At 37.3% G+C, this 25437-nt stretch overlaps 7 protein-coding genes across 11 annotated transcripts; 2 read left to right on the top strand and 5 right to left on the bottom strand.

Moving 5' to 3' along the window:
- Positions 1 to 42: 42 nt before the first annotated feature.
- On the bottom strand, positions 43 to 4391 carry LOC125219885 (probable sucrose-phosphate synthase 4). Its single transcript, XM_048121977.1, has 14 exons — positions 4131 to 4391; positions 3964 to 4053; positions 3671 to 3888; positions 3502 to 3565; positions 3209 to 3408; positions 2661 to 3132; positions 2457 to 2579; positions 2210 to 2341; positions 1956 to 2132; positions 1817 to 1870; positions 1685 to 1747; positions 772 to 1596; positions 563 to 690; positions 43 to 492 (listed from the first exon to the last, which is right to left on the bottom strand). The coding sequence occupies exons 1-14, from the start codon at positions 4383 to 4385 to the stop codon at positions 228 to 230; spliced, it is 3066 nt and encodes a 1021-aa protein (XP_047977934.1). The 5' UTR covers positions 4386 to 4391; the 3' UTR covers positions 43 to 227.
- Positions 4392 to 5665: 1274 nt separating this feature from the next.
- LOC125224466 (SUN domain-containing protein 4) lies at positions 5666 to 9074 on the bottom strand. Of its 2 annotated transcripts, none has more exons than XM_048127868.1 (5): positions 8814 to 9074; positions 7913 to 8152; positions 6196 to 7556; positions 6033 to 6118; positions 5666 to 5931 (listed from the first exon to the last, which is right to left on the bottom strand). In XM_048127868.1, exons 2-5 carry the CDS (start codon positions 8070 to 8072, stop codon positions 5679 to 5681), a joined length of 1860 nt encoding a protein of 619 aa, XP_047983825.1. In that variant the 5' UTR covers positions 8073 to 8152; positions 8814 to 9074; the 3' UTR covers positions 5666 to 5678. The 2 variants fall into 2 exon arrangements, with proteins under 2 accessions (XP_047983825.1, XP_047983826.1); XM_048127869.1 differs by lacking the exon at positions 8814 to 9074 and adding an exon at positions 8327 to 8347.
- A 1480-nt stretch (positions 9075 to 10554) lies between these two features.
- Positions 10555 to 12849, top strand: LOC125218078 (RNA-binding protein 7). 3 transcript variants are annotated; one of them, XM_048119677.1, is made up of 4 exons: positions 10555 to 10728; positions 11164 to 11375; positions 11726 to 11888; positions 12628 to 12849. In XM_048119677.1, the coding sequence occupies exons 1-4, from the start codon at positions 10695 to 10697 to the stop codon at positions 12684 to 12686; spliced, it is 468 nt and encodes a 155-aa protein (XP_047975634.1). In that variant the 5' UTR covers positions 10555 to 10694; the 3' UTR covers positions 12687 to 12849. The 3 variants fall into 3 exon arrangements, with proteins under 3 accessions (XP_047975634.1, XP_047975633.1, XP_047975631.1); XM_048119676.1 differs by lacking the exon at positions 12628 to 12849 and adding an exon at positions 12018 to 12482 and having other exon boundaries at positions 10556 to 10728; positions 11726 to 11867; XM_048119674.1 differs by lacking the exon at positions 12628 to 12849 and adding an exon at positions 12018 to 12482 and having other exon boundaries at positions 10560 to 10728.
- Positions 12850 to 13459: 610 nt separating this feature from the next.
- Positions 13460 to 16491, top strand: LOC125222315 (pentatricopeptide repeat-containing protein At1g71420). 2 transcript variants are annotated; one of them, XM_048124847.1, is made up of 4 exons: positions 13460 to 14856; positions 14965 to 15645; positions 15757 to 15841; positions 15923 to 16491. In XM_048124847.1, exons 1-2 carry the CDS (start codon positions 13554 to 13556, stop codon positions 15585 to 15587), a joined length of 1926 nt encoding a protein of 641 aa, XP_047980804.1. In that variant the 5' UTR covers positions 13460 to 13553; the 3' UTR covers positions 15588 to 15645; positions 15757 to 15841; positions 15923 to 16491. The 2 variants fall into 2 exon arrangements, with proteins under 2 accessions (XP_047980804.1, XP_047980803.1); XM_048124846.1 differs by having other exon boundaries at positions 13460 to 15645.
- Positions 15767 to 16302, bottom strand: LOC125222318 (protein TAP1-like). The gene is made up of 2 exons (XM_048124849.1): positions 16044 to 16302; positions 15767 to 15968 (listed from the first exon to the last, which is right to left on the bottom strand). Exons 1-2 carry the CDS (start codon positions 16300 to 16302, stop codon positions 15892 to 15894), a joined length of 336 nt encoding a protein of 111 aa, XP_047980806.1. The 3' UTR covers positions 15767 to 15891.
- Positions 16492 to 16674: 183 nt separating the features above from the next.
- LOC125222317 (eukaryotic translation initiation factor 3 subunit I-like) lies at positions 16675 to 19552 on the bottom strand. The gene is made up of 8 exons (XM_048124848.1): positions 19282 to 19552; positions 18499 to 18714; positions 18039 to 18166; positions 17783 to 17902; positions 17607 to 17696; positions 17188 to 17274; positions 17009 to 17088; positions 16675 to 16924 (listed from the first exon to the last, which is right to left on the bottom strand). The coding sequence occupies exons 1-8, from the start codon at positions 19463 to 19465 to the stop codon at positions 16849 to 16851; spliced, it is 981 nt and encodes a 326-aa protein (XP_047980805.1). The 5' UTR covers positions 19466 to 19552; the 3' UTR covers positions 16675 to 16848.
- A 2272-nt stretch (positions 19553 to 21824) lies between these two features.
- LOC125224263 (endoglucanase 9-like) lies at positions 21825 to 24528 on the bottom strand. The gene is made up of 6 exons (XM_048127640.1): positions 24103 to 24528; positions 23104 to 23607; positions 22867 to 23016; positions 22677 to 22778; positions 22450 to 22623; positions 21825 to 22358 (listed from the first exon to the last, which is right to left on the bottom strand). The coding sequence occupies exons 1-6, from the start codon at positions 24295 to 24297 to the stop codon at positions 22032 to 22034; spliced, it is 1452 nt and encodes a 483-aa protein (XP_047983597.1). The 5' UTR covers positions 24298 to 24528; the 3' UTR covers positions 21825 to 22031.
- Between the last annotated feature and the right edge of the window lie 909 nt (positions 24529 to 25437).

Genomic DNA, 25437 nt, shown 5'->3' with positions numbered 1-25437 from the left:
TATTCTTAGCAAGTATAGACTATCAAATATGATGCTACATGGTTGGTGCAGAAAAAAGAAAAGGGGATATATAAAACTTCATTTTATGCGCCTTCTATATAGTCTTGATTCAAGCGATAAGTTACTTGCATTATCTACCTCAAATTTCTGCTTCTCTTTTACATGGCTGTCGATAATATGGTCTGCATCACTGTGACATGTGCAGTCACTTGTGCTGCTATCACAAATCATATCGGATTCTGAAAAAAATCCAAGGCTTTGGAAATGTCATGAACTTCAAAGCCCTCTGCCAAAGTTACTCCTTTGTTATCCCGAGTGATGGACATGCTGTCCTTACTATGCACTTTACTCTCACTATCATAAACAACAGAATCTCTAAGGATAACAGTTTTGTGAACACCTCTGAGTAAATCGTCACGGTCCGTGTCCCCTCTTTCCCCCATGAATAGAATCACCTTTTCCATCTCTACAGCCCATCTCACAGATAAATATCTGCACATATATATACCTTAAGGTCAAACAGTATAACTCAAATACTTGATTTGTGAAATGAAAGACACACCTTATTGCTTGAGATCTTGATGCAAACAATGGTATAACATTCAATCTCGATGCAGCATGAGTATAGACCATGTTGCACCTTAGGCCTCTCATACGTAGCCTCTGCCTTAGATCGTCTATTTTATGAACCTGTGACAATATTTGCATGTATGAGATTCAGTTATTTCCCTCGTAAATATTCATATCAGAAAACATTGGTGAAAAATGCACCTTTGCTTTAGGTTTGATGCTATATGAGTAGCATCGTGAGCCACATCGACTGAGCTGCACATCATCGTTCTCTACACTTGCAAGCCTCGTTACTATTGCTTTCACATTCTCACCTGGCCAACGGCGCTCAATGTGGGATTCGTAGTCTTGGTCTGAAACCAAATCTCTCCAAGGATAACACATTTCACTTCCGCTGCTACAAACCAGTGCATCGAAGTCTTCTAGCTTTACCTCACTCCCCAACATTTCCTTCGTCTCCTGCAAACTCATACCTGTCAATAGTACAAAGCCTATCCCCATACACTTCGATTCCGAGACCTGAATAACATTCTTGATAATCAATGGCAATTCCTCAGCAGGGCTTCCATTACTGTTATAACTATCAATGGCTATCACACACAACCGTTGCCTTCTCCCTGGACAGTAAATATTTACTGATTTTCCAACCGAAGTCGCCTTTTTCTGTAGAATAAAATCAATGATTTTCTGCTGGTTGCTAGTTTCATCATCAGGTTCCCCATTAGCCTTTACATCCACATCAATAGAGAACTTCAGAGATAGGTCCTCAATGCCACGGAGTGATTCACTCAGTGGTTCCTCAGGAATCGGCATGACAGAAAGAAGATTTGTCGGGTAGTAGTTTCTGCAATGCTCAACTTGCGAGAGGTAGCTACGACAGTGCTCCAGCCATGAGAACTTGTGAATATTTTTCAGGCCATTCCTCCGACATTCTTTCCAGAGGTTCTTGTCAGCAACGAGCTTTAGAAGAGCATCTGAGATGGCTTTCTCATCATGTGGATCGACAAGCAGACCGTTATTGAGTGCCTGCTTGGTTCGAAACCAAGACCTTTGCTTAGTTCATGCATAAAAATGAGTTCCTGTCGATAACAGTTAAGAATAACCGATTTTTTACCTTTAATATGTCAACAGGTCCACCGTTTTTTGTGGCAACAACGGGTAGTCCATAAGCAGCAGCCTGAAGGATGAATATTACTAAGTCAACTTAGCCTATTACAAATTTCAAAGCAGCTTGCATTACACTGACCTCTATGAGAGTGAGACCGAATGGTTCGACTAGAGCTGGATTGATGAAAACGCCCTTCAATACAGATCCATCAAATGGTTCGAATGTTATTGATCACTAGCACCATAACAGCTGATTTATCTATCATTAATATACTCACCTTGGTTTTGGCTGCAAGGCGATATATTTCAGGAACTTCGGGTTGCTTGTGATGCTTTGGATAAGCTACCTGACCGTACAAATCGTACTTGTCAACGAGCTTGAGTACTGTTGTAAGCACAGATGAGCTGCTGTTGGGCATTTCTTCAATGTTGTCTCTGTTGCCTAATATTAGTGTCTGCAAGATTAGGATTTTATCTTAGATTTCTGATCAGCAGCTCAGTTATGCATTAGAAATTTAAAACGATTCACTACCAAGTTTGCCAGTTCTCGAAGGGGCTGGCATTCTCCAAAAGCCTTGAGTAGACTTGTTATGTTTTTCTTTGGGTCCGGACGGGACAATGCTAGTATCATAGGCTTGTGAGGATTGGTGAAAAAACGCATAATCTGCATCGGAATCATCAATCTGTGTTAATAGTACAGTAGGCATATTGTGGTTATTTGTGGTTTATTGTATTGTCATTCCTTGATTGGGAATTTTTAGTGATTAACAAAACCAGACCTCTGACCATATCGGAGGCATTGGACGTTTCTTGTCAGCACCAATCATCGATTTGAGATCTCCTTCACCGTCTAACAATAGTTCCTCCGCCACACTGCTGAAGTCCATACCTGGTTGTATAACCTATAAAAAACAAGTTTGATGCTTCATATCAGTCATTTGTATGCTATCTAAGGTACAGCATCGAGAAACATAAGCTCATACCGCCATCCTTGGCATGTATCTTCCGAGGCAGCTCACTCCTCTCCGTCTCCTTATCCTCAGCTTCCTCTCCAGCTGTAGATCAAATCCATCATACAAACCCCACTGCTCTTCTATCTCTTGCTTGGTGCTCGTCACTACTATCTCAGCCGAATCCAACCCCAACTCCTCAGCCTCGATCCTCCTTATTATATTGTAGGAGCTGTCGATGTCCTCCCTGGAGAGCCTGCCTTGTTTGAGTAGCTGCTCCAGTTTATTCCTACCCAGGGAGTGCCCCGTTAACACCATTGGCACGTTTAGGACAGCAGACAAGCGCGCTGCAACTTCGCCTGCATCTGCATAGTGGCCGTGGATAACATAAGGCCATGCCGGTTTTCCAGAGTCCCCCAAAGCTCTTGCCATGGTGACGATGTGGCTGAGAGCTCCATCAACAAACTCACCTATGTAAGGCCATAGAGACTCTTTTGGTATGTATCTGTTCCATGAATATTCAAATTACAGTCGAGCTTGCTTGAGAGGGAAGTCGCGTGGAAATTGAAGCGTATACGTACTTATCAGACGGGCCACAAGGGATTCGGACAACGTAGGCCCCACAGCTATCGACTCCATCAGAGGGGCATGAAAGCATCTCTATAGGTTCACTATAGGTGGAGTCAACCTCGGGCGAAGTAATCTGTCTCGTGAGAAGATCCACTCTGTGTATCCCTTCCATGCTGGCCAAAGCCCGGGCTAATTCCACCACATACTTAACCTGATCAAGAATTGGAAACAAGTGAGTGACATCGCATCGAATACATTTCAACAACTCTCTACAGTCTACACCAGTGCAAGAAAAAAGAAGTACCTGACCGCCAGTATCAGAGTCTCGTCCAAGCTCCATATTTTCTCCGCGAACCAGGCCATGAAGACTGCATAGTAAACACTAGACATTATATGAAAAACTAGTCCCATCATATGCCATCCAGACAGTAACATTGTATTATTTTCCAATCGAATTTTCTATTTATACTTACCTTATGAGAACAATATAAAGTTGTCGGGATTGGTGATCTGGCCAAAGCTGCGTATCCGAACTTATTCTTGGAATGTTTGAGACCGGGCCAGCTTGATTAGGCTCTCCTTTGTCCCTCTCTCCCTCAGACAGATCAGAAAGATCCCGTGCAGCATCACTACGCGCTTTCTCCCTATCAAATCTCCGTTGCACTAGCTTTTGCGCTGCGTCCCTTGCCATCTGCAAGTAGAATAAGTTGTCAGTCTTGATTCACTTTCAAAACATTGCAGCTTCCCATCTTACAAGGGCTCTCACCTGCTTCTTTCTGCGGGCGAGATGCCAAATACGCCAGCACATATTCTCAAGCCTGTTGTTGCGATGACGAGAATTCCTAGTTGCTATCATCTGTGCATCCATAGCCAATCTCACATGTTACAATTTACAATGAATATCTTCACTTGTTATGATATGTACACACATACCTTGGCCCAAGTTCTATGGAGATCGGCCTCATCGAAGCCAATGACAACTTGTTCAACAAAGTACCTAGTAGGAGTGAACACCTTATCCTTCTCGATATCTATCTTGTCGAACTTCAACATCTCCTCATCGAGTTTACTCCTTAAGCTCTTCTTTTGGTTCCTTCCTCGGCTCTCTGCATCCCTCTTCCCATTCCTTGCACTTCCAACGTCCAATATCGCCTCCAAATACCCGTTAACCCACTCGTTCTCTCCCATGTTCACCATCTCTTTGCTTAGAAAAGTTTGAGTTTGAAAGAGAAGAAACAAGGCCATCCTTATAAAGCCAAATTTATTGCTCGAATATTGCATTATTTCCTCAGTTTATTCCCTGCATGGGATTCACTAATCATCTCTATCTCGTTTCTATTTTTTATTATCAGCAAGGAACGTCAAAAGGTGTTGCTTGAAACCTTTTGAAATGGTTGTTAGAATCGGATTAACACTAATCCTTTTCCATATCTTATTCTTAAAATATATTATCAGACCATTCATGTCAATCACTATTCAAGTGTCTTGAGATACATATTTTGAAAGAAAGTAAATTTATTCGGAAAATGGGAAAACTTGTTCTTTTTTCCCTAATAATTGGAGTACATAAAAGAATCAAGAATCATTAAAGGGTAAATTAACTTGGTTGTGGAATTATTCCAGCATATGTTGCATTAGGTGGTGTTTCAAGAACACTAGTCCAATTCTTTCTTCAACAAATAGTAAGGAATCTACAACTAGTTCAATTATGTCAAGCATATGCCATAAAAAAATGTGAATAGAAGCAACATATGCTTGCAGTTTAAGGCAGCAGCATCAGATGCCAGATTTTAACACTAACAACAATTTTCTACTAGGATTCCCAAAACAGTTGCTGCTGCAAAAGCATCTAGCACTAGAGTGGATATTTGGTCGAATATCCAAACATTTTATTCTCTCTTCAATGGCCATGTTGATATCTCATTCACATTCAGCAGCCGTGGCTAAAAACACGTTTCAAACGCGCACCTTGTTTCCGGGATTAAGCATCTTCATAAAGCAAAACTCTACTCCTACTTAAACACTTAATTTTTTGAATTTTGAGGGAATTTATTTCTATAAAATTTCGAATTTACCATCATTTCCCTCTTTTACAAACTTATCATCTTCATAAAAAGTTTCAATCTTTTATAGGGCTAGAGTAATACTCGCATGTGCAAATAGGTTCCTTTATAGTTATATCATCATCTTGCTTTATAGGGCTTCATAATTTAGAAATCACTTTTTAGTGATCAAAATCTATTAAAAATAGATAGACTCCCCATATATTTAGAATAATACTATATGGTAATCCATAAACATAGAATGTGTCTCCATTCTATTAATTGAAGAAGTGCAATTTACTCATCCAAAAAAAATGCATCCGCAATTAATGGATATTTTGAATTTTTGCTCTTTCTCTAGTTATTATTCACATAAATAATAGCATCAAAAGAAATGGTAAATTTTATATAAACTGTGACACAAAATGAAGAAAAATCTCTATAATGAGAGAATAATTATAGTGATACTACAGCTGAGCAATAGGTAAAACCAGGATGACTTCTCTGAACAAAATTTCCTGGAAACACAATCACTGCTGCAACTATCCACATTCATATTCATATTCTGTACCACCTTATCTGCAAATGACCTCAAAATTGCCATGAATCCAAACACCACACAAACAAGAAATATCACAATTCCCTTATTCTCCATGTGTGTTTGATCCCTTCTTACCGTCTCCACTTCCGACCTGCAGTCAAACAACCCAACCATCTCAGAATTCAAACGAGCACATGACTCAAATAAACGGAAGGTGCGAAAAAGAGGAATAGAATATAGATTGATGAAAACCTGAGGAGGGCATGCTCTTTGAGTATACTGTCCAGCTGCACGGAAACAAGAGATTTCCAAGACAAAAGCTCACTGATCTCCTCGCTCTGCACAATGAGACACGGGTTTAGAAAGAATAACTACATATGTATCGATCAAGAAACGAATATAAAACTTTGCATACCATATCTTCATTGCTTCGAGATAGGCTCCGGAGATCGGATATTATCTTCTCTAGAAGTTCGCCCTTGTGTCCAATATCTCTATCAAATTCCTTGAAAATGTCTCCGTATCTGCTACTAATCTCCTCTAGGTACCGCTCAAGAATAGCTAGATTCAGATCCAGAGATCTAACCTTTTTCATTAGAATTTTAAGAACGGTATCCCCAGGCATCCGATTTACTTGTTTATGACGGATTTCTTCAGGGGTTCTGATCATAGTATCAGTTTCTTCAACTAGATCTTCATCACCCGCAACTTCAGTGCTCACGTGTTGGCTCGAACCAGACTTCTTATCCTCTAATATTTCCCCAGATGGGGGCACCTTATCTTGAGCTGAAATCAGATCCTCAAGCATTTTCTCAACAGCATCAACACCGTACACTTCAATGAACGTCAGTGTGCAGTAGAACTCCGAACCATGATGACTCAACAAGTTCAGTTTAAGGTATCTCGCCCATTTTGGCTCCGGAAGAACAAAGTCCTGCGCATGTTTCATGTTTTGAGCACTAAAACTTCCAAGACTTACCCACGAATCACTGGGGTAAACAGCACTGCCTAATAATTCAAAATCTTTCAAATTAGAAGAGTGATGCTCAAAGTTTGCTATCTTTATAGCATCGACCAACGTTTCTTCAGAAAGCTCTATCACGACAAATTTTTCTTCGGTTGAGCAAGGGTTTCGAAGGTACTTGTCTTTGTCTCTGTTCAATATATTAGAAGCGCCCTTGGCTTCCTTATTGAAAGACAAAACCTTCGCTCCTTTAGAAGCAGAAGCATAATTGTAGTCCTCTCCACCAGGCTCTGATCTATGCATTATGCTTCCAGATTTACCCGTTGCATGTTTAAGTTTCGAGCTAAATGCTTTGTTCTTGAATTCATCAAGACCTATATGTACTCCACGGGACAACTCGTTGGTTAATGACTTGTCCTTCTCCATATTCCCAGGCGAATCTTTCCTTACGGCAGCCGATTCAGAACTTTCTTTTGCCAATTTAACAAGTGATTCACTCTTATTATCATCGGTATAACCATTTTCAGAGACTGTTCCAGCCGATGGATGTCCATCTACATATACTCTCCTATTCACCTCCCTATCAAAAGGGACTTCACCTTCACCCGATCTCGTAGTTCCATCTGATGGATGTGTATTTCCATCTGTTGATCTAGGATTTACATCCCTGTCAAGAGACGCTTCGTCTTCATCCCATCTCGTAATTCCATGTGATGGATGTTCATCCATAGATAATCTATTATTTACATCCCTGCCAAAAGACACTTCTTCTTCACCCCATCTTGTTGCATTACCAGAATACTCTGATACTTCTGCATCCATCAATAAGAAAAGATGGAGTTATTTATTGATGAAAATGCAGATTATAAAAATAAAGGGAACTACAAAAGTCAATATCACAATACCAACAAGTCAAAAGATGGAAGCAACGATTTAGGTTAACATAAAGAGCAATAAACGCGAGTAGCTGCCTAAATTTTTAGGATATAATTCAACCCGAACAGGCACACACAGAGTTCTAATGCTAAACATTACTAAAAGGATTGAAACAGAAGACATACTAATCTGCTTATGAATGAATGTAATATGTAATTTCAGTATTCAATCATTGATTGGAGTATTGAAATATGAAGCAAAATACTGATGGAAGATCAGATAGTCGACAAACCTGTTTGGCCATCGCCATGGCCGATCCATGTATTTAAGAGAAACACAACGCCCCATAGAACGATAACAACAGAAAGAGAGACCTTATACAAGCGACTTTTGCCACAAATTGCCTCCTTTACCGCTCTTCTTTGTAGAAGAGCTTTCCGTGACCTCTGCATCGCACATCAATCCAGCTTGCTGCAGATCACAAAACAGACTTACCCAAAACTGATCTTTATTCACCGAGAGATGTAATTACCTATAAAAGAAACACATTTGCAGTCAGTATAATAAGCAGAGAACATCTTCTTATAGATTCCCACACAACAACAGAAATCATTATCAATCCCACAAATAATGCAAGGACACAAAATTGAATAGATCACTGCAAATTTTCAAGATCCAATGACAAATTGAACAAGAAACATCTCACAATCTCAACTTGCAAAACTCCCAAATCCCACCCTCCAACCTGTGATTGATACAATGATAAAATAAGCTAGAAAAATATCATGAAAAAACATATAAATACAATCCATTAACACAACAAAATAATTCTATAGAAGGGTACAGAAACGTGTGATTTGCTTTCCAGCAAAGACTGATGATAAAGTCAAGAAGCTGGCATGGTTTAATTGAGTAGAAAAAATCAAAATTTTATCTTTGCAGTGACGTAAAGTATAGCAATCACACTTGATGAATAAGGAACACTCCTACCAAGAACTGATGGGGAGAATTCACAAATAACGAAATTCAATAAATCAAGCCTCCCAATACCCTCGATTCTTGAGAGGGAGGGTAAAAAAAAACAAAATTACAAATAAAAAAGATCGAATTGACCTTTCAAAATCAAGATCTGATCCGAGACAAGCAATTCACAACGAATTCCACAAAAAAGAGAATTGAAAAGACCAAGTCACCTGAATTCCGCCTCCTTAAATGTCTTTGAAATTGTGAAAACTCAGAAAAGACTGTTTAACCGATCTTAAAGAGACTTTCTCTCTCTAAGATTGCATGCAGCGAAGCGATCCTTGTTTTTTGCTATATAAAGGGGAAATTTTTTTAATGAAACGGCAATTTGATTATCGAAATTGAAGAACTGGGATTTGAAATTCAATTCGGATTTCACTCCACAACGTCGGCTTAGCTGGATAATTACTGTTGAAAACTGAAATTAATGGGATTTTATTCCAGAAACAAACAATTTTAACGGCCGACAGAGGGGAGTTTTGAAAAATGGGGGTAAATTGATTAGGTTTTGGTGCCAACTAATTAATTGTAATTAATTAGGTTGATTCTGTTCATTAGTTGAGACAAAGATGACGTCGTTTCGTAGAGGTGGAGGGATTCTATTGGCGGTGACCTAGTGCGGTGACGTGGCGTCGGTGGTTTTTGAATAATTGATGCTGAGCTGGACCCAATTTGGCGCACCGATTCATGCGGGATTGGGCCCAGCGTCGACTCTTGTAATTGGGCTTCTCCATCGTAGTGCACCTGTCGCCTCTTATTTTCATTCAAAATTCAAATATATAGTATTAAAATTGTAACAATAAAAAAAAAGTGAAAAAGAATTAGTATTTCTCTATATACTACTCGTTTTTAATTTATATTTATAATATAAGTAAAAGAAATGAACAGAATATAAGATATATTTATGAAAAATGATAGTATAAGTTGAATGAGATATTTAATAAAGGACGTCTCAAAATAGAAATTTAAGACGTGTAATATGGAGACTACTGAGAGTATTTCCAAAAATGAACTACTCATTTCATCCCAGTTTAAGAGTTACATTTAGAATCTACCATATTTGAATATAAAATTTAATCCCATTATTCATCAAATTTACACGCAAATATCATTACTTTCATAAAAATAAAACAAAACAAAATTCTAAACATACAAAAAGTCAAAAAGGTCTCACTTTCCACTACCTCACTTCAATTATTACACACTCCAACAACCAATACCTCACTTCATTTATTACGTACTCCATCAATTTCTTAAAACTCGTGTCATAACTAAATCTTACTCTTAAACTGGGACGAAGGGAGTATACTACTTCCAAGCATCTATTGAATAACTAATTATTAAAAGATACATTATATTATAATAATAATAATAATAATAATAATAATAATAATAATAATAATAATTTACTTATAAATGTCTATATTTTCGTTAAATTCTTGTTTTGCATACTAGTTTTAAAAATCGTATATAAATTATTTATTTTGCAATTTTGCAATCAATCAAAATTTAAGACATACTATATCTTAATGAATATATTGAAGAGTAACTATACAATACTATTACATTTAGGTAGTAAAAAATGATAGTATATTATAAAAGTTCAATAGTTCCATTTGTTGAAATAAGGTTTTAAAATAAGTTGTGTTAGCAATAATATTTTGATTGGTAAAGCATCAAATACTTTACATTTATTTTAAAACTTTATGTACATAATATTAGGAACTTAATATGATAATGTTAAGGTAATTTTTCTCTATACATCCAGCGTATTATTCAATTAATTGTAATGGATTTTTCTCATTTAAAAAGGAAAGGAACATTAATTTCATTAGGAAAAAGTGTAGGATTACAAATCCTTATAATAATAGGGCTAATTAAAAAATCTAAACATATGTTTATAAGCAAATTAGAAATTGAAATACATCAGCCGACTTTTGACGCGAGTTCTCTTCCATTCCTTTCGTTTCTCGGATTTTCTCTCTTATCTGCACAAGAGAATAATTCGTAGCTGCAGTTGCAAGCATATTCTGTGGTTTTTGCTTTAGATCATGGCGGAAAATCCTAAATCTACCGTATATATTGGTTTGCACTGTTTTTCCCCTAATTCCTTTGGTTAATTTTCCTGTTTATCTCACTTTTTCGATTTTAGTTGCTTTGATTTGATCTGATTCGATTCGATTTGAACTTTTCCCTCTGCGAATAAGTGAAATCCAGCTTTCAGCGTTTTACCTCTGATTTAATTATAGTGTTTGTCCTCGTTGAATTTTATGATCTCTGAATTTTGTCTAGATTTGCTTGAATTAGGGTTATATTCGTGAATGATACATTAGCAGATTTTTCTAGGTTAGGTTGGGCGATTTGATGTTCCATAGAAAATTAAGCATTTGCTATTTTATATTGTGAAATTTAAGATATTTCTGGCTGTGGACTGTTGAACTGCTTCTTGCTAGTTAACTTGAGGTGGTTTTCCTTGTTAGTTATCAAATTACCGACCTTGTAGTGTTGTTTCTTCGACAGGAAACCTGGATGAGAGAGTTAGTGATAGGGTGTTGTATGACATTCTAATTCAGGCTGGTCGGGTAGTAGACTTGTATATCCCCCGAGACAGGGAGACTGATAAACCAAAAGGGTATGCTTTTGCGGAATATGAATCCGATGAGGTAGCTGAGTATGCTGTCAAGCTTTTCTCTGGTCTTGTAACTCTTTACAAAAGGACATTGAAGTTTGCGGTGAGTCTCTAGCTTATATGATCATAATAATAGGTCCCGCTCCTGAATGGTTCGCTGTGAATTGCCTCAATAGTTCGCTGTGAACCATCCCCTTTTGAGTTTTGACATGCTATGGATGGACAGTCAAGTTCCTAGCTTTTTGCTGAGAGTAGGTGTGAATGCACCATTAGAATTTTGTTGAGTAGAAATATGCTCTTATTAAGTAGGCTTGCTGATGTTGTTGAGAAGCTTGAGCTGAAAACTTAACTGGTATTAAGGAGTGAACAACTGTGTTTGAAGTTAGAACCTCATTCATGTCTAAAGTTAATAACAATAATAAGTATATTAATAAAATCACTTTTTAAAAACAGATTTCCGGACAAGACAGACCCTCTGCTTCCCTTTCAACCCCACCAGCAAATGTTTCTTCTGCCAAACCAAGGCAGCACCACAAGAATACAGAACCTTACTCACATTCTCCGAGGTTATATGCATCATGTCAGTTTTCAGAGCGTAAGGCTACTTATCCAGAAGGTGTGATACATTGTTTCTGAATCACTGATATGTGACATTCTTTTTTAAGCTTTTGACTGGTTATATCATGTTTTGAATTTTTTTCTTGTGGTTAACATGTTCTTTTGTTTTTTGTCCATTGCCTGCCAGTTCTCCCTGATATATCTATGCACCGATCTAGTGGGTATAGATCATACCATGACAGCACCGAATATGATTACAGTCGAAGAGTGTTTGGTTCAGTGTTGGATAGTGTTAGTCGTGGTAGCTCGAGACGTTATGATGTGCGTGATTCATTGAATCGTGATCGGTATTACTGATTATCTATTTGAATTGATAGAGACCAACTCTGGTACTTAGTCTATGTCTAACTATAAAGTGATGTAGCACTTGACCCAGTAGTGAGATGACTCCTCTGTACAATTATTTAATTCCATCCTTCGTCTGTGGTTCATATGTCCCGAATGGTGAACATGCTAGTTAATTTGTACTTCAGTTATGTTGTGAACTTGAAACATGTGTGAAGTTCATCGCGCCACGCATGATAGTTGTTGTAATCTCGTTCGTAGTGTGCTTGGTATTATTGTATGAAGTGTTCTTGTCTCTTAAGTCTTAGTAACTTGTTTGGTGTGTTTTTGGCTCCTGTGATTGGCTGAAGGGACCATATATTTCTGTATATGGGTGATTGTTGTTGATCTGCCCTTTATAGATTGTGGTTTGCATTGTGTAAATTTGAGTGTGCAAATTGGAATGGTTGAAGGTGGTGAGAGCAACAACCATGTTGATGTTGAAGAAGGTGAAATTCCTTGCACAGATTGATGACATCAAATCTGCAGCAATCTGTTACTCAGGTTTTGCAGCCAGTCAGAGACATCAAATAAAAATATTGCATTATTCTTTTGCACATTACACTCTGAATCTCATAACTCACTAAGTCAATTCTTTAAGTTGTAATCACATTTACTTGTATATTCCGATTCAATGCACTATTTTCACAATTAACAACCCCATCATTTTGGTTTCATTTGCAACAAAAAGTGACTAAAATTGAAATTGCACATAATTGACTAAAATTGGGTTGAATATGTTGGCCTCAGTAATTAACTGATAATTTACCCCGTGTTTGTTTTTTCCCACGAATGAAAAAATTCTCACAAATAATATTATGATACCGATTTTTTTCGTAATTTCTCGACAACAATTTTGAAATTTTCAAGTTTTTCAATTTTTGAAGATAGTTTTTCTTGAAGCACACCCTCCAAAATTGTTCTTCAGTCTATTAAAATAACATGAATTTTTTCATTCGTAGGAAAAAACAAACACGGGGTAAAGTTCGAGATATTATTTGTCAATTTTAAATTTCGTGGGAAAAATTCAACTTTTTTAAAATTTCATGATATTAGATGCCAATATCCCTATATAATAAGTGAATACACTTTAAACCGATTGAATAATGATTATTTTAACTAAATAACGATTATTTTTTCAAATTTTAATAATGATTTTTTTTTTAATTTACATATAATGATTTTACGATAAATATAAGTAAAATTATATCTTTACTTAAATCAACTTTATGAGACTCGATTAATTTCGGATCAATTATATCGGCTTATTCGATTAAATTTTCAATCCTAATTCTTTCAAATTGTCGTTATTTCTGGTTGGCTTCCGCTTGTTAATAAAATGCTGCATTTTCGGAGCGATCATATTGTTAGAACATCACTTGCTCTGAAAACAATTCGCCGCCACATTCACCCGCCGCCGCCGGAGCTCATCGCCACCAACAATGTCATCAATTCGCACGCGAAGCGCGGCAACCTACAACTTGCCCACCAAATGTTCGCTCAAATGCCTCACAAGAACATATTTTCTTGGACCATACTCATCTCTGGCTACGCCCAGCGCGGCAAATTGGAGCAGTGCTTCCGTCTCTTCTCTCAAATGCTGCCCCATCACAGGCCCAACGAGTTCGCCTACGCGAGCTTGCTCTCCGTTTGTGATCACCGCCACGGCCTGCAAGTTCATGGGCTGGCCTCAAAAACCGGCTTTGATGCTTGGATTTATGTGGCTAATGCTCTGATTGCATTTTACTGGAAGAATAGCTGCAGCGTTGGAACAGAGGCATGGAGGGTGTTTCAAGATATGAACTTTAGAAATCTTGTTACTTATAATTCCATGATTAAAGGACTTGGGATGCAAGAGCAGGGCCATAAAGCTATGATTTTGTTTGGGAAAATGCTTTCGGATGGGCTCGATTTTGATCATGCTACCCTCTTGAGTTTGATATCTTCTTTGTGTGTGATGAATGTTGGCAGTGAAAAAGCTATGGTGCTACAGAGTTGTTTGCGGTTGTTGCATTGTGTAAGCATTAAAACGGGTTTGAATTTGGATGTTGGAGTGGCAACCTCACTGGTCAAAGGATATTCGGCTCTTTCTGGCGATGTTGGTGCCTGTCGTGAGGTGTTCTTGGAGACGAGGGCTATGGATCGGGATGTTGTTCTGTGGACTGGTGTTATGACTGCATCTGTTGAAAGGGACCCTGCTCGAGTGCTAGTCTTTTTCAACCAGATGCGTCGGGAGGGGGATTTCTATCCAGATTGTTATGTGTTCACTATGTTGTTAAAAGCTTGCGCAAATCTGGTGACAGAGAGGGCTGCCGCTGCAGTGCATAGCCAGGTAGTCAGAGCAGGTTTCGTAAATGTGCTTGAGCTTGATAATGCTTTGATTCATGCTTATTCTAGGTGTGGTTCCGTTGATAATGCTGAGCAAGTTTTCTACGAGATGTCATCGAGGGATGTTGTTTCTTGGAATTCAATTTTGAAGGCTTATGCAGTTCATGGCAAGGCTGAGACAGCTTTGGATTTCTTCAGACAGATGAATGTTGCACCGGATGAAGCCACTTTCGTCGCGCTTCTCTCATCTTGCAGTCACGCTGGAATGGTGAAGGAAGGGACTAATATATTTGATACCATGCGTGAGAAATATGGTATAGTTCCTCAACTTGATCATTATGCTTGTATGGTTGATATTCTAGGGCGATCTGGCCGTTTATCCGAGGCTGAAAACATCATAAGAAACATGCCTATGCAACCAGATAGTGTTATCTGGAGTGCTTTTCTAGGAGCATGTAGGAAACACGGAGAAACGAAGGCAGCCCAGTTAGCATCTCGAAAGTTGCAAGAATTGGATCCGGACAACTCATTAGGATATGTTATGATCTCAAATATTTATTGCTCAGCTAATAGCTTTGGTGAAGGAGACTTAATAAGAAAGAAAATGGATAAAGCCGGAGTCAGAAAGGAGCCCGGTCTGAGCTGGACAGAAGTCGGGCATACACTGCACGAGTTTGCTTCTGGGGGGAAGCGACACCCACAAATAAAAGCAATACGCGCCTATTTGGATGAGCTACTGAGGCAGTTGAAGGAAATAGGCTATGTTCCAGAGACAAGTGCAGTCTTGTTTGATGTAGAAGAAGAGCATAAGGAGGAGCAACTGTATCTTCACAGCGAAAAGCTCGCTCTGGTTTTCTCTCTGATGAATGGTGGTGGTTCTAGCTGCAACGTTATTAAGATAATAAAGAACATACGCATTTGTTTGGACTGCCATAACTTCTTGAGATTAGCATCAAAACTTCTTGGAAAGGCCATAATTGTCAGAGATGCTAACCGGTTTCATCATTTTAGAGACGGAGCTTGCTCTTGCAATGACTATTGGTGACCGTAATGTTTCACTTATTGACTTGATAAACCATCTCAGAAAGTTTCTTGGTTGAAAGGTTAGCTTTCTTGGTGAAATTTCAATTCTAGTCAGTTTGATTTTTACAAAATTTGCTTCATTTGCGATGATATAACTAGATTATTGTTGTGAGGAAAATGCTATGCTGCAGAGATTTTGGATTGAAAATGGAGCAAGAAGAAGGTTGATTACAGCCATTTATTTGAAAGAAAAAAACCTCACAGAAGACTACTAAGGTAAACTAAATAATGTCTATGTGGGCGCAGACTATTTCATCACAGGACAATCACTTTACAGTCTTGGCCCTGATCTTGCAGTGGAATTTACGGCATTTGAACACGCAGTCGGTCATCCTCCTCTCGTCTGCAGCAACAAATGGCAGTTCATACGTTGCAAGAATCTGAAACTAAGAGATATGGGAGAGGAGAAGGTGCATACCACTAGTGAACTTGGCGCATTGATCGAGCATACATCCGAGGTTACAGTAATGATCTTTGGCAGTGGTGTCGGGAGGGAGACAATGCACCGGGCAGTATTTGATGCAGGCTGCAATACCGATGCCGCTTAATTTGCACTCTTTCAGGCAACGGTCGATGCAGGCACCGGGGGGCAAGTGAGCCATCGTCGGACGAACATTGAGCAATGCCACCACCAGCATCATCAGCCCCACAATTGTTTGAATATCTTTTCTGTCCATGGCTGGTTTTGTTCACACAATGCAGAGGAGGCGAGGCTTTGACGCCTTTTATACAGTCATTTACATAACAATAGTGTGTGAGTTAGCTTCTAATGTTGCAGTTGATTCATTTACCTTGAATGACCACCTCCAAGAACTTGTGATCACTGGAAACAACTGCTCTATTTTGTAACTGTTGTTTTTGGATTTTATTTAGAATAACAGTTCTATAATCATTGAGATATTTGCTCACCAATTCTTCAAATTGCAACTTTTGTGACATAATGAATACCTCACTATTTAAGGTTAATACAGAAACATCGAAATTAGAACATCATTTTTATGTTTACAAAAAGAAAATAAGTATAAGTTGAAATTGAACTTTGGAACGAATTGGCCTTCAAGAATCATAAATAGTACTGGTAGAAAATGGACCAAAATTGGAAGATAATCTCTCACGTCTATACCACAGTACAAACATCTGATCCCAAATCTCCAAAATTTCATCATAAAAAGAATAGTACTCTAATGTGAAGATGAAACTAGCAAGGGCCAAATTCTTCAAGTTCAAATCTTGATGTTGAAGTAATCTTGATCAAAATGGTGCAACCTAACATAGCCATCTTCCCCTCCACTCGAAAAGCTATGGATGTGAAAAGGAGAAAATCATTAGATTGAAGCTTAAAAAACATTCTCGAGATGTGAAGTAACGAGGAGAAAATCTCACCTCCGGCCGTCTGGATTGAACGCCAAGGCATTGATAGGTCCGAAATGGCCCTTAACACCTCCTATTTCTTCAGTAAGGATCTACAAAAAAAGAACGAGAACAAAAAATCAATAAAGAGTTCTTTACTTATGTAAAAGGTCACAATAATCTTGAATGTACATATAGCATCATGAGTTAACCTTGTCATAGAATTTGGCTTCAAACTTTCCAGCACGATGATCAGTTGTGGTAACAGATGATGCATCCTGACCACCTCCTAACACAATCTATAACACCAAAAGTCAAAATCAACGCTACCGGAAAACTAGCATCTATCTTACTAACATGTGGAAGATCAAAACAACATTTTGTAAGTACAAAAAAAAAGTGTGCAAATAAAATAATAGGAAACATAACATCGAAGCAAAATTTGATCTCGTTATCCAAACATGAATTACGTTCTGGAAATCAGTAAAATTAGGATGCTATGGAGTTTCAAACTGATATCTCAAAGCATAAATCCCAATCACAGGAGGCGCCTAAAGTAGGGTATGGAAAAATAACAAAGAAATCCAAGAGATTATACAAAAATCAAATAGATGTCTTTTTGGATGCTTACATGATCAAGAAGTGGAGACATTGCAACTGCATTCACAGGCCGTTCTGTCACGTAGGTTTTGACAAGTTTTAATGTTCTGGAATCCCAAAGCTGAAAAATGGGAATGGATCAGTCAATACAAGATGACAACAAGAACTATAGACTAAATTAAGGACATTAATATAAGCATAAACCACCTTTGCAGACTTATCCAATGAACCCGAGAGAAGATGCGAACTATCTGCTGCCTTTGCAAGTGATGTAATAGTTTTTTTATGGCCTTCATCCTTGTCAGACTCTTTTAGCAACTTTCCTGTCTGTAATTCGCAAACAACAAAAGCAGGATCGATTATTTTCTTGGAAATAAAAGCAGGTTAGGTGATATCTTTTGCACCATGCTAGAAAAAAGCAAATCAAATGTATTAAGAACTGTGTTTTAATTAAAATACTAACCTCAGCATCCCAGACACGAATTACTGAATCTTCACCGCCACTTATAATGGTAGTATTCAGGGGTCCCCAAACTGCTCTGTTTATTCTTCCCTGTGGTCCCTTAAGAGTGAGAACAGATTCACCACTCTCTGCAATACTAACCAGCGATAATTAGCCATCTGACCAATAATGAAATTAGAGTAACATATATGATGCTACATAGTTCAGGAACACTAACATCAACATTTAGGTTAAAAATTCATTTGTTTATTATTCTTCTAATAAAATTTCCAAATCCTTAACAATATCCTTATCACGCAGCAAATATTAAGGAGTTATTTCATAGATTAATCCCAATAATACCTAGAATCATAACTAATCAAAACGTATTAGCAAGCATACAGCTCAAACCAGGCAAGACATCATCTTGTGTCAACAGCATGATTAAATCTGGCTAATTGCTTATAAAAGAATAACTTACGGTCTTCTGGATCTCTAGCTATGCGTTTGATGTGAATAGCAGAGGGCAGTCCCATGAAAGGATCCGTTGTTATGACTGCAAGCTTATCACCAACAGCAAAATCAACAGACCTCGTTGGTGAATCAAAGTTAAAGGTGAAAAGCGGAGTTCCCGTTCTGACATCCCATAACTTTGCAGTCTGGTCAGCACTTCCAGTTATAAGCCTTGTGGAATCCCCTATACAACAAAACCGATTCATCCATTATTCAGATTACAAACACTCCATCAAAATCATAACATAACCAAGTCACTAACTAGGCAACCGAAAACATGAAAGAAAAGGTAGCAACAAGCAGAAAAATCACATCTTTTCTCATCCAAGATCTCGGTAAGATCCTTCGTTCAGCTACAACTACAAACTTACAGCTATAGCACAGCCAATACGAATTCAACGAATAAACCGCACAAAAAGCTAAAGCTATCACATTAATTTTGATAGCATCCATATGAGTTTATGAAACCTCTACAAAAATTGTCATATAAATAATCACTTTGTCGATCCAAAAACTCTCCTCAATTCAACAAACTTAAGCTAAAACAAGGCAAAAAAAATCACCCATCCATCACTAACACCATAAAACCACAAAATCTCAAAATTGCACTTATCTCCGGCATTAATTTTCCGTGCAATGAATTCAAAACAAAACTAATACTCCTAAAATCCTCTTAATTTCGGGTATATATCGAATTACGAGGTTCCGCCTCTCACAAATGGATAAATTGGGGGAAAATAAGAGATATTACTGGAAATGTCGCAGGTCCAAACAGCGCCGTTGTGGCCGCGGTATGTGCCGAGTCGTTCGCCGTTGTCGGCGAACCAGACGGTGGGATCGTGGTCCTTGGCGCAGGAGAAGAGCAAATCGCCGTCGCGGTTATACTTGAGAAACGTCAGCGGCCTCTCATGCCCTTTCATCAATATAGGCCTCATCTTTAATTTCTTCAACGTCTCTCTACAATGGCGATAAAACCCTAATTTGTCGTCTGAAAATGAGACCACTGAAGAAGAAAATGGGGACGGAGAAACCCTAAATCTATTTTTGTTTATATTTTATCACAATGACCTCAAAATTAAATTACATAAATTAATATTTACTCTAATTTTCTACTACTATGGTCAAATATAATTATATTTTACTTCGGAATCCCATTAAAATCTTCAACGAATATATAAAATAAAATGATTATTAATTTAAATGAATTGTCATATAAAATCGTTCAAATTCGTGTATGTTTCAAACTTTTAAAATAAGAAAAATGGAGCAATTCACAAAGTTTGAGATTTTTACGATTATCTCATCCTTTCTGACATATTACATGTTGATATGTTAGCCGACATGTGTTATCATGCATGACGTTGTTTTATCCACGTAATTTAAACCGACTTCCATAGCAATACGTAATTCACCGGAAAAAGGGAATAATAGGATAATTACGCAAATCTCAAACTTCATGATTTTTTTTTCGGGTGTTGAAAAGAGATGGATAAACCAGAATTTGATCAACATTTGTGATTTATTTGTCAATTTATCCATTATTATACACCAGTTGTCTCATAAAAGTATGAACTTTATGGATGACACGAATTTTGACGTAAAATTAATAAAATGAAGGAGATAGAGAGAAAAGGCAATTTAAAATTTCGTTAATAGAGAATGAAGCCTCACAAGATAGAAAGGTTTGTTAAAAATGGATGTGGACTAATCGTGTAAAACGGAACAAATGAAAATTAATTTTAAGAGCATGATAAAAAAAAATTTGAGAAAATTAATGTCCAAATAAATATTTAGTTGGTTGGGCCCAAAATATTCCGTTGGATACTCTCAATAAGAATAGCCCAAATTTAACAAAGAATGCATATATAATTAGCTCATTAAAAAGAATTGAAAAGATCGATTAACCATGTTTTTAAGATTTAACCATTCAAACCAAATAAGGTGATAGCTTTCTGCATTAAGCAGCATTTTGACAATCCAAATATGATCAAGACCTCCCAGCAAAGAATGCCAATGCTTTGCTTTAACTTTAAGAGCCCCACATAATTGGTTGCTAGAGAATCAAAGTTGATTTGTCAATTAATCACGAAATGTTGTGTTTTTGGCATATGATTTTTTATGAAAAGTAATTCACAAGATCATATATAATGGAAAATGATACAACTAATTGGATCCAAGCCTATTCTTGAAATAAACAACGCACACAAACCACCTTTCCAAAAAAATTATACACTTAGATTTATACTCCATCACTTATTCACGAAGAAGTGAATTTTTTTATCATGGGTATACATTTGGGTAAATGTTCTAGAAGCCCTCTTTCAAAGTCTTACCATAAATATTTTTTGTGAATAATGCAGTTTAAGGAGAAAAATTGTTCCATTGCATACAGCGGCGGAGGGAGGTGGGGTCGAGTCGTCCCCGTAGAACAGCCAGAAAATTCCTCCCAATGGGTCCGGACCCCACGGCCTCTGGAATTTTGTTCTTGACTCGGTGGCGGATCTAGTCATGGCTAATGTTAACAACATTAAAAAAAATTATACTCGGACTATATTTTATGTAGCATCATTTATAAATTATACTTACTTAATAATTTGGTCATATCATGATAAAATATTTTTGGATTTTTAAGTAAAATATTAGTTTTTGAAATTTGGTTCCACATTTTTTATGGTGTGATTTGATTTTGAAAAATCAAACATAACGATAAACAAATTATTTTCATATTACTAACATTATTATTATTTTGAAATTTGGTTTCACCTCTTTACTCATGTTTTATCAGTCTTTTACTTTTATTTGATTATAGCAAGTATATTTTTCCCTAATTTTAATAAATATGATCAATATATTTTTTATTATTAATTTAATTACCTTCCATTTTATATTAATGGATTAAATTTCATAAAAAGACCTTGAGTTTATGTTAGTTGTTCTAGCTAATCTATTAAACAAGAACCATAACGACTAGAAGAACGTGGGATAGTTGATGATTATTCAGACAAGATTGAAATTGATGAAAAAGAAATTAAAGTTGATCTCAGATTATGAAATTATATTGATAGGTTTGATGTGAATATTTTGTATCGTACACGTAAGAGCCAATTATAAGAGAGATATATTTCATTTGTAATATATTTATTTATTAATATATTTATTTTTCGTTTGACCCCACGATTTTTAATTTCTGGATCCGCCATTGATTGCATATGAATACTAGAGAAAAGAACATAGTAACATTTTTTTGTCAAATGAGAATCTTTGATGTTCAAGAAAAAACTGCACCATTAAGAATCAATTAAAAGATCGATTGATCATATCTTTCAACCATTCAAACCAAATAAAGTTGATAGGTTTCTGCATTTAGCTGCATTACATTAAAATGTACTTCACCTAGATGATCAGCATCTGGTGACAAATTAAATGCCCAATTATAACCTGGGCACTTATATATTATACATAGCACATTGATATTTACATTTCAAAGTTGTGGCAGTACGATCAAGATTTCCTAGCAAAGGATGCCAAGGGCCCAACTAATGCAGCATTGGTATATGTAGTAGGCTCGGAGTGAGTATAATCTCCTCTCTCATCCGGGAAGAAATCATTCTGGTCGGGCCCACCAACGACCGCACCTATCAGTGTATTTGGATTTGGATCCGAACCGTAGTAGTAAGGTTGAAACCCACCCTCACACCCGATCTCCTGAGAGTGAACCGCAACCGAGGGCAGTGAAGATCCTCTGTGATGAATCCTCTTGGGATATTTCGTCCCGTACCCCACCATGTAAGACATCTTCATTGGATTTTCTCCTAATATGTAGTCCACCTACAATGTACACATTCATAAAAGCAAAATTATATTAATTATATATGTAAAATGCATTACGAAATAAAGTTCAGTTGGCAAGACATTTCACCTGTCTCCTAGCCAGATTTCGTAGGGTATCGGGAGCGACAACAAGATTCCCACAAGTGAAGGTGTGGTTAGCCTTAGCCATGTACTTGGAGTAAGTTGTGAGCAAGAAAGTTATGGATGTCACATATTGTAGATTGCTAGCCCCCATCTTGTACATCAAACCACCTATAGTATATATCAATCACCAATTTAATTAAATTATTGAAATTAAATGAATATTGAGAGGCACATTTTGGTGGAGGAAGGGGAATTAGGCAGTATTTTACACATGAAATCCTCTGCTTTCTGCCTATATCCCCCAAATGTCTCATCTTTATTCACTAAACTCTTCTGATAAAAAAAACAACATTTATTAAAATCAACTAAATCTTGATAATTTTGTCCCCAATTAACCAATTAACCAATTAATTAGTCTCACCTTTGCTAGGAGCACATGAGCACCAGCATACTTGTTGTCCCAGCTAAAAATGTCGACGCCGTCTCCCCCGCCCACCGATTTAAGAAGATCAAGATAATATGTTTCGTTGGTAGCCGTGTAAAGCCACCCGGCTCCCCAAAGCAATTCATCCTGACGACGACAACAACAACAATAATAATAATACCATACTATGAAATATATATCCTCGTGACATTAATATAATATAATATAATATACCGTGTAGCCAGAATAGGAGCAATAAAAGGGGCAAACATTAGAGCCAAGGAAGTCACTATAAGAGCCTCTATGCTGCATTGCAAATTGCAACACATCTTTGGCAGTCGACAGCAGCAGCTTCGAGTAGCCCTTGTCCACTTTCTTGAACACAATCGAAGCCGCCGCCAGCGCCGCCGCGGTCTCGCCGGCGACGTCCGAGCCCGGGCTTGTCGGCGTGACGTAGTAGACGCTTCTCGCCGTGTCCATATCCTCGGGCCTCTCCCAACACTTGTGGTCGGCGTTGGGGTCTCCAACGCCGACATAGAGCCGCCCCGGCGTGGCGCGGGCGCACTTGAGGAGGTAGTCGGTGGCCCACCGGATGGCGTCCCGCGCGGCCGGAAGCTGCGGGCCCAGCTTCCGGCTGTTTTCAATGACGCTCCACGACAGCAATGTCGTGGTGTACGCCATTGGCAGGTTGAACTTCACGTTGTCGCCCGCGTCATAGTACCCTCCGGTTAAGTTCACCTGTAATCAATTAGGGGTCAAGCCAAAAAATTAGTTTCCAAAATTAAAAATGGAGTTTTCCTATAAAAAAAATGGTACAGATAACTCATTTATCTTAAAGTTTTATACTCTCTCCGTCCATGAAAAATAGGACACATTGTGAATGACACGGATTTTAATGTGGAATTGGTAAAGTAAGAGAGAAGTAGTGTTAGTGGAATATGGGGTCCAAATTATTAGTAAGAGATAAGGGGAAAAAGTAAGAGAAAAGTTGTTGAAAACTTTCCTTTTCTGAATGTGCTCTATTTTCATGGATAACCAAAAATGTCAAATGTGCTTTTCTTTTTTTAGATGGAGGGAGTATTATACTTTATCAGTTGCATAGTAAAACTTATGATTTTCGGAAATGAGACTATTTTTTTTTATGGATAAGTATATATTTCATCAATTCTATTAAAAGCAAATTACACAACATAAAATGCTAACAATGCATAAGAAAAGGTGAAGTGCACTTACGCCGGCGAGGCTGCCGTCGGAGAGGCCGGAGCTGCCTCTCCAGCTGATATCCTGCGGCGGGAGGGGGCCGGACCTCTGGCCTTGGAAGAAGATGATGGATTTAGCAAGGGCATCTCTGTAATCAGGGTTGCATTGGACGCAGAGGAGAGAGACATTGAAGAAGATGACTAAAAGTAAAAATTGGGAAAGAGACATTGTTGCAGTTGAAGAGATGATGAGATAATTATCCAACTACAAAGGCTTAATTCGTTTATATAGAAAATCAATTCCTTTCTTCTTTGGATGCAATCAATATTCTATAATCCATTCCAGTCATGAATTCTTGCATGTATTTTGAATTACATGCAATCTCATTTCATGATTGGAAAGATTAATAGCAATCAAATACCTTAATCTGATTTATGTATTGGAGTTCTTGTTTCTTGGTTTAATTTCTATGGAGAAATTAGGTCTCCTTTTTTTTTAACATGAATTTGACCATTTACTACAAGTATCGTTATCCTCCTCTCCCGAAAATTTAGTAATTTGCATCATTTTTGGAAGGAAAAAGATTTTTTGACCACTAATGCAATCTTAATATCTTATGCTATTTTGGATAAAGAACAATTGAATTACGAAAATCAAATTTAATTCGGTATTTCTATTTAAGTACATATTCATATATCCAACATTCACAAGATTAAAATGGATTCTATGAATTCATTCGAATTTCAAACCTAATTATATGATAGCCATAATTATATTTAGATGGATAATTATGAACATGCAACTAAAATTGGGTACCAACTCTAGTACTATATCAAGAGCAACATTATCAGTATAATTATAGGCGACTAGTCCTATTTTGTCTTGGAATGGAGTCAATAATGACTTGAAATGATGCTGAAAACATCACACTAACGACAATATAAAAGTTAAAAAAAATATGATAGGACTGATTTTAAATTTATCAATGCAATTTTATGTTTATGTTTATGTTTATGTTTATGTTTGATGGAGTATATGTTAAATCACTCTTTGTTGAAAGAGTTTAGTTTGATGAGAAAACATTATGTGTTTAACTAGCCACACTTATCTTATAGGGACAATAAATAAACATGTCGTGTTCATGAAATAAATAAAATATAATGCTTTAAATTACACATCATCGTACCAGACCAAGAAAAATAAAATTGTAGTAGGAGTAATTGAAAATTTATTTTCGTCATCAATAGGTCATGGAACATCTTAGAATGTCAATGCAGTCCAAAATCCGTTAATTGATTCAAAATATTCCACTAGCACATAAATTATATACTCCATATTATTCTATACTTTACGAATAATCGGCAAATT

Source organism: Salvia hispanica, chromosome 4, assembly GCF_023119035.1.
Source record: "Salvia hispanica cultivar TCC Black 2014 chromosome 4, UniMelb_Shisp_WGS_1.0, whole genome shotgun sequence".
Lineage (NCBI taxonomy): Eukaryota > Viridiplantae > Streptophyta > Magnoliopsida > Lamiales > Lamiaceae > Salvia > Salvia hispanica.
This window is presented reverse-complemented; position numbering and strand designations above follow the sequence as displayed.

What these genes read in the sequence shown, in the direction of transcription:
- LOC125219885 (XM_048121977.1), bottom strand. Translation starts at nt 4,385, where the DNA reads ATGGGAGAGAACGAGTGGGTTAACGGGTATTTGGAGGCGATATTGGAC. An exon ending in CCTTGTGGCCCGTCTGATAA is followed by an intron (nt 3,133 to 3,208) that starts GTACGTATACGC and finishes TTCATGGAACAG; the next exon opens with ATACATACCAAAAGAGTCTC. An exon ending in TTCGAGAACTGGCAAACTTG is followed by an intron (nt 2,133 to 2,209) that starts GTAGTGAATCGT and finishes CTAATCTTGCAG; the next exon opens with ACACTAATATTAGGCAACAG.
- LOC125224466 (XM_048127868.1), bottom strand. Translation starts at nt 8,072, where the DNA reads ATGCAGAGGTCACGGAAAGCTCTTCTACAAAGAAGAGCGGTAAAGGAG. An exon ending in CCATGGCGATGGCCAAACAG is followed by an intron (nt 7,557 to 7,912) that starts GTTTGTCGACTA and finishes TGATGGATGCAG; the next exon opens with AAGTATCAGAGTATTCTGGT. An exon ending in AAAGAGCATGCCCTCCTCAG is followed by an intron (nt 5,932 to 6,032) that starts GTTTTCATCAAT and finishes GTTTGACTGCAG; the next exon opens with GTCGGAAGTGGAGACGGTAA.
- LOC125218078 (XM_048119674.1), top strand. Translation starts at nt 10,695, where the DNA reads ATGGCGGAAAATCCTAAATCTACCGTATATATTG. An exon ending in AAAGGACATTGAAGTTTGCG is followed by an intron (nt 11,376 to 11,725) that starts GTGAGTCTCTAG and finishes TTTTAAAAACAG; the next exon opens with ATTTCCGGACAAGACAGACC. An exon ending in TAAGGCTACTTATCCAGAAG is followed by an intron (nt 11,889 to 12,017) that starts GTGTGATACATT and finishes ATTGCCTGCCAG; the next exon opens with TTCTCCCTGATATATCTATG.
- LOC125222315 (XM_048124846.1), top strand. Translation starts at nt 13,554, where the DNA reads ATGCTGCATTTTCGGAGCGATCATATTGTTAGAACATCACTTGCTCTG.
- LOC125222318 (XM_048124849.1), bottom strand. Translation starts at nt 16,302, where the DNA reads ATGGACAGAAAAGATATTCAAACAATTGTGGGGCTGATGATGCTGGTG. An exon ending in ATGCGCCAAGTTCACTAGTG is followed by an intron (nt 15,969 to 16,043) that starts GTATGCACCTTC and finishes TTGTTGCTGCAG; the next exon opens with ACGAGAGGAGGATGACCGAC.
- LOC125222317 (XM_048124848.1), bottom strand. Translation starts at nt 19,465, where the DNA reads ATGAGGCCTATATTGATGAAAGGGCATGAGAGGCCGCTGACGTTTCTC. An exon ending in TTGGACCTGCGACATTTCCA is followed by an intron (nt 18,715 to 19,281) that starts GTAATATCTCTT and finishes TTTGTTGTATAG; the next exon opens with GGGATTCCACAAGGCTTATA. An exon ending in TTCAATCCAGACGGCCGGAG is followed by an intron (nt 16,925 to 17,008) that starts GTGAGATTTTCT and finishes TCACATCCATAG; the next exon opens with CTTTTCGAGTGGAGGGGAAG.
- LOC125224263 (XM_048127640.1), bottom strand. Translation starts at nt 24,297, where the DNA reads ATGTCTCTTTCCCAATTTTTACTTTTAGTCATCTTCTTCAATGTCTCT. An exon ending in CCGACGGCAGCCTCGCCGGC is followed by an intron (nt 23,608 to 24,102) that starts GTAAGTGCACTT and finishes AATTGATTACAG; the next exon opens with GTGAACTTAACCGGAGGGTA. An exon ending in CCCCTTCCTCCACCAAAATG is followed by an intron (nt 22,624 to 22,676) that starts TGCCTCTCAATA and finishes TGGTGATTGATA; the next exon opens with TATACTATAGGTGGTTTGAT.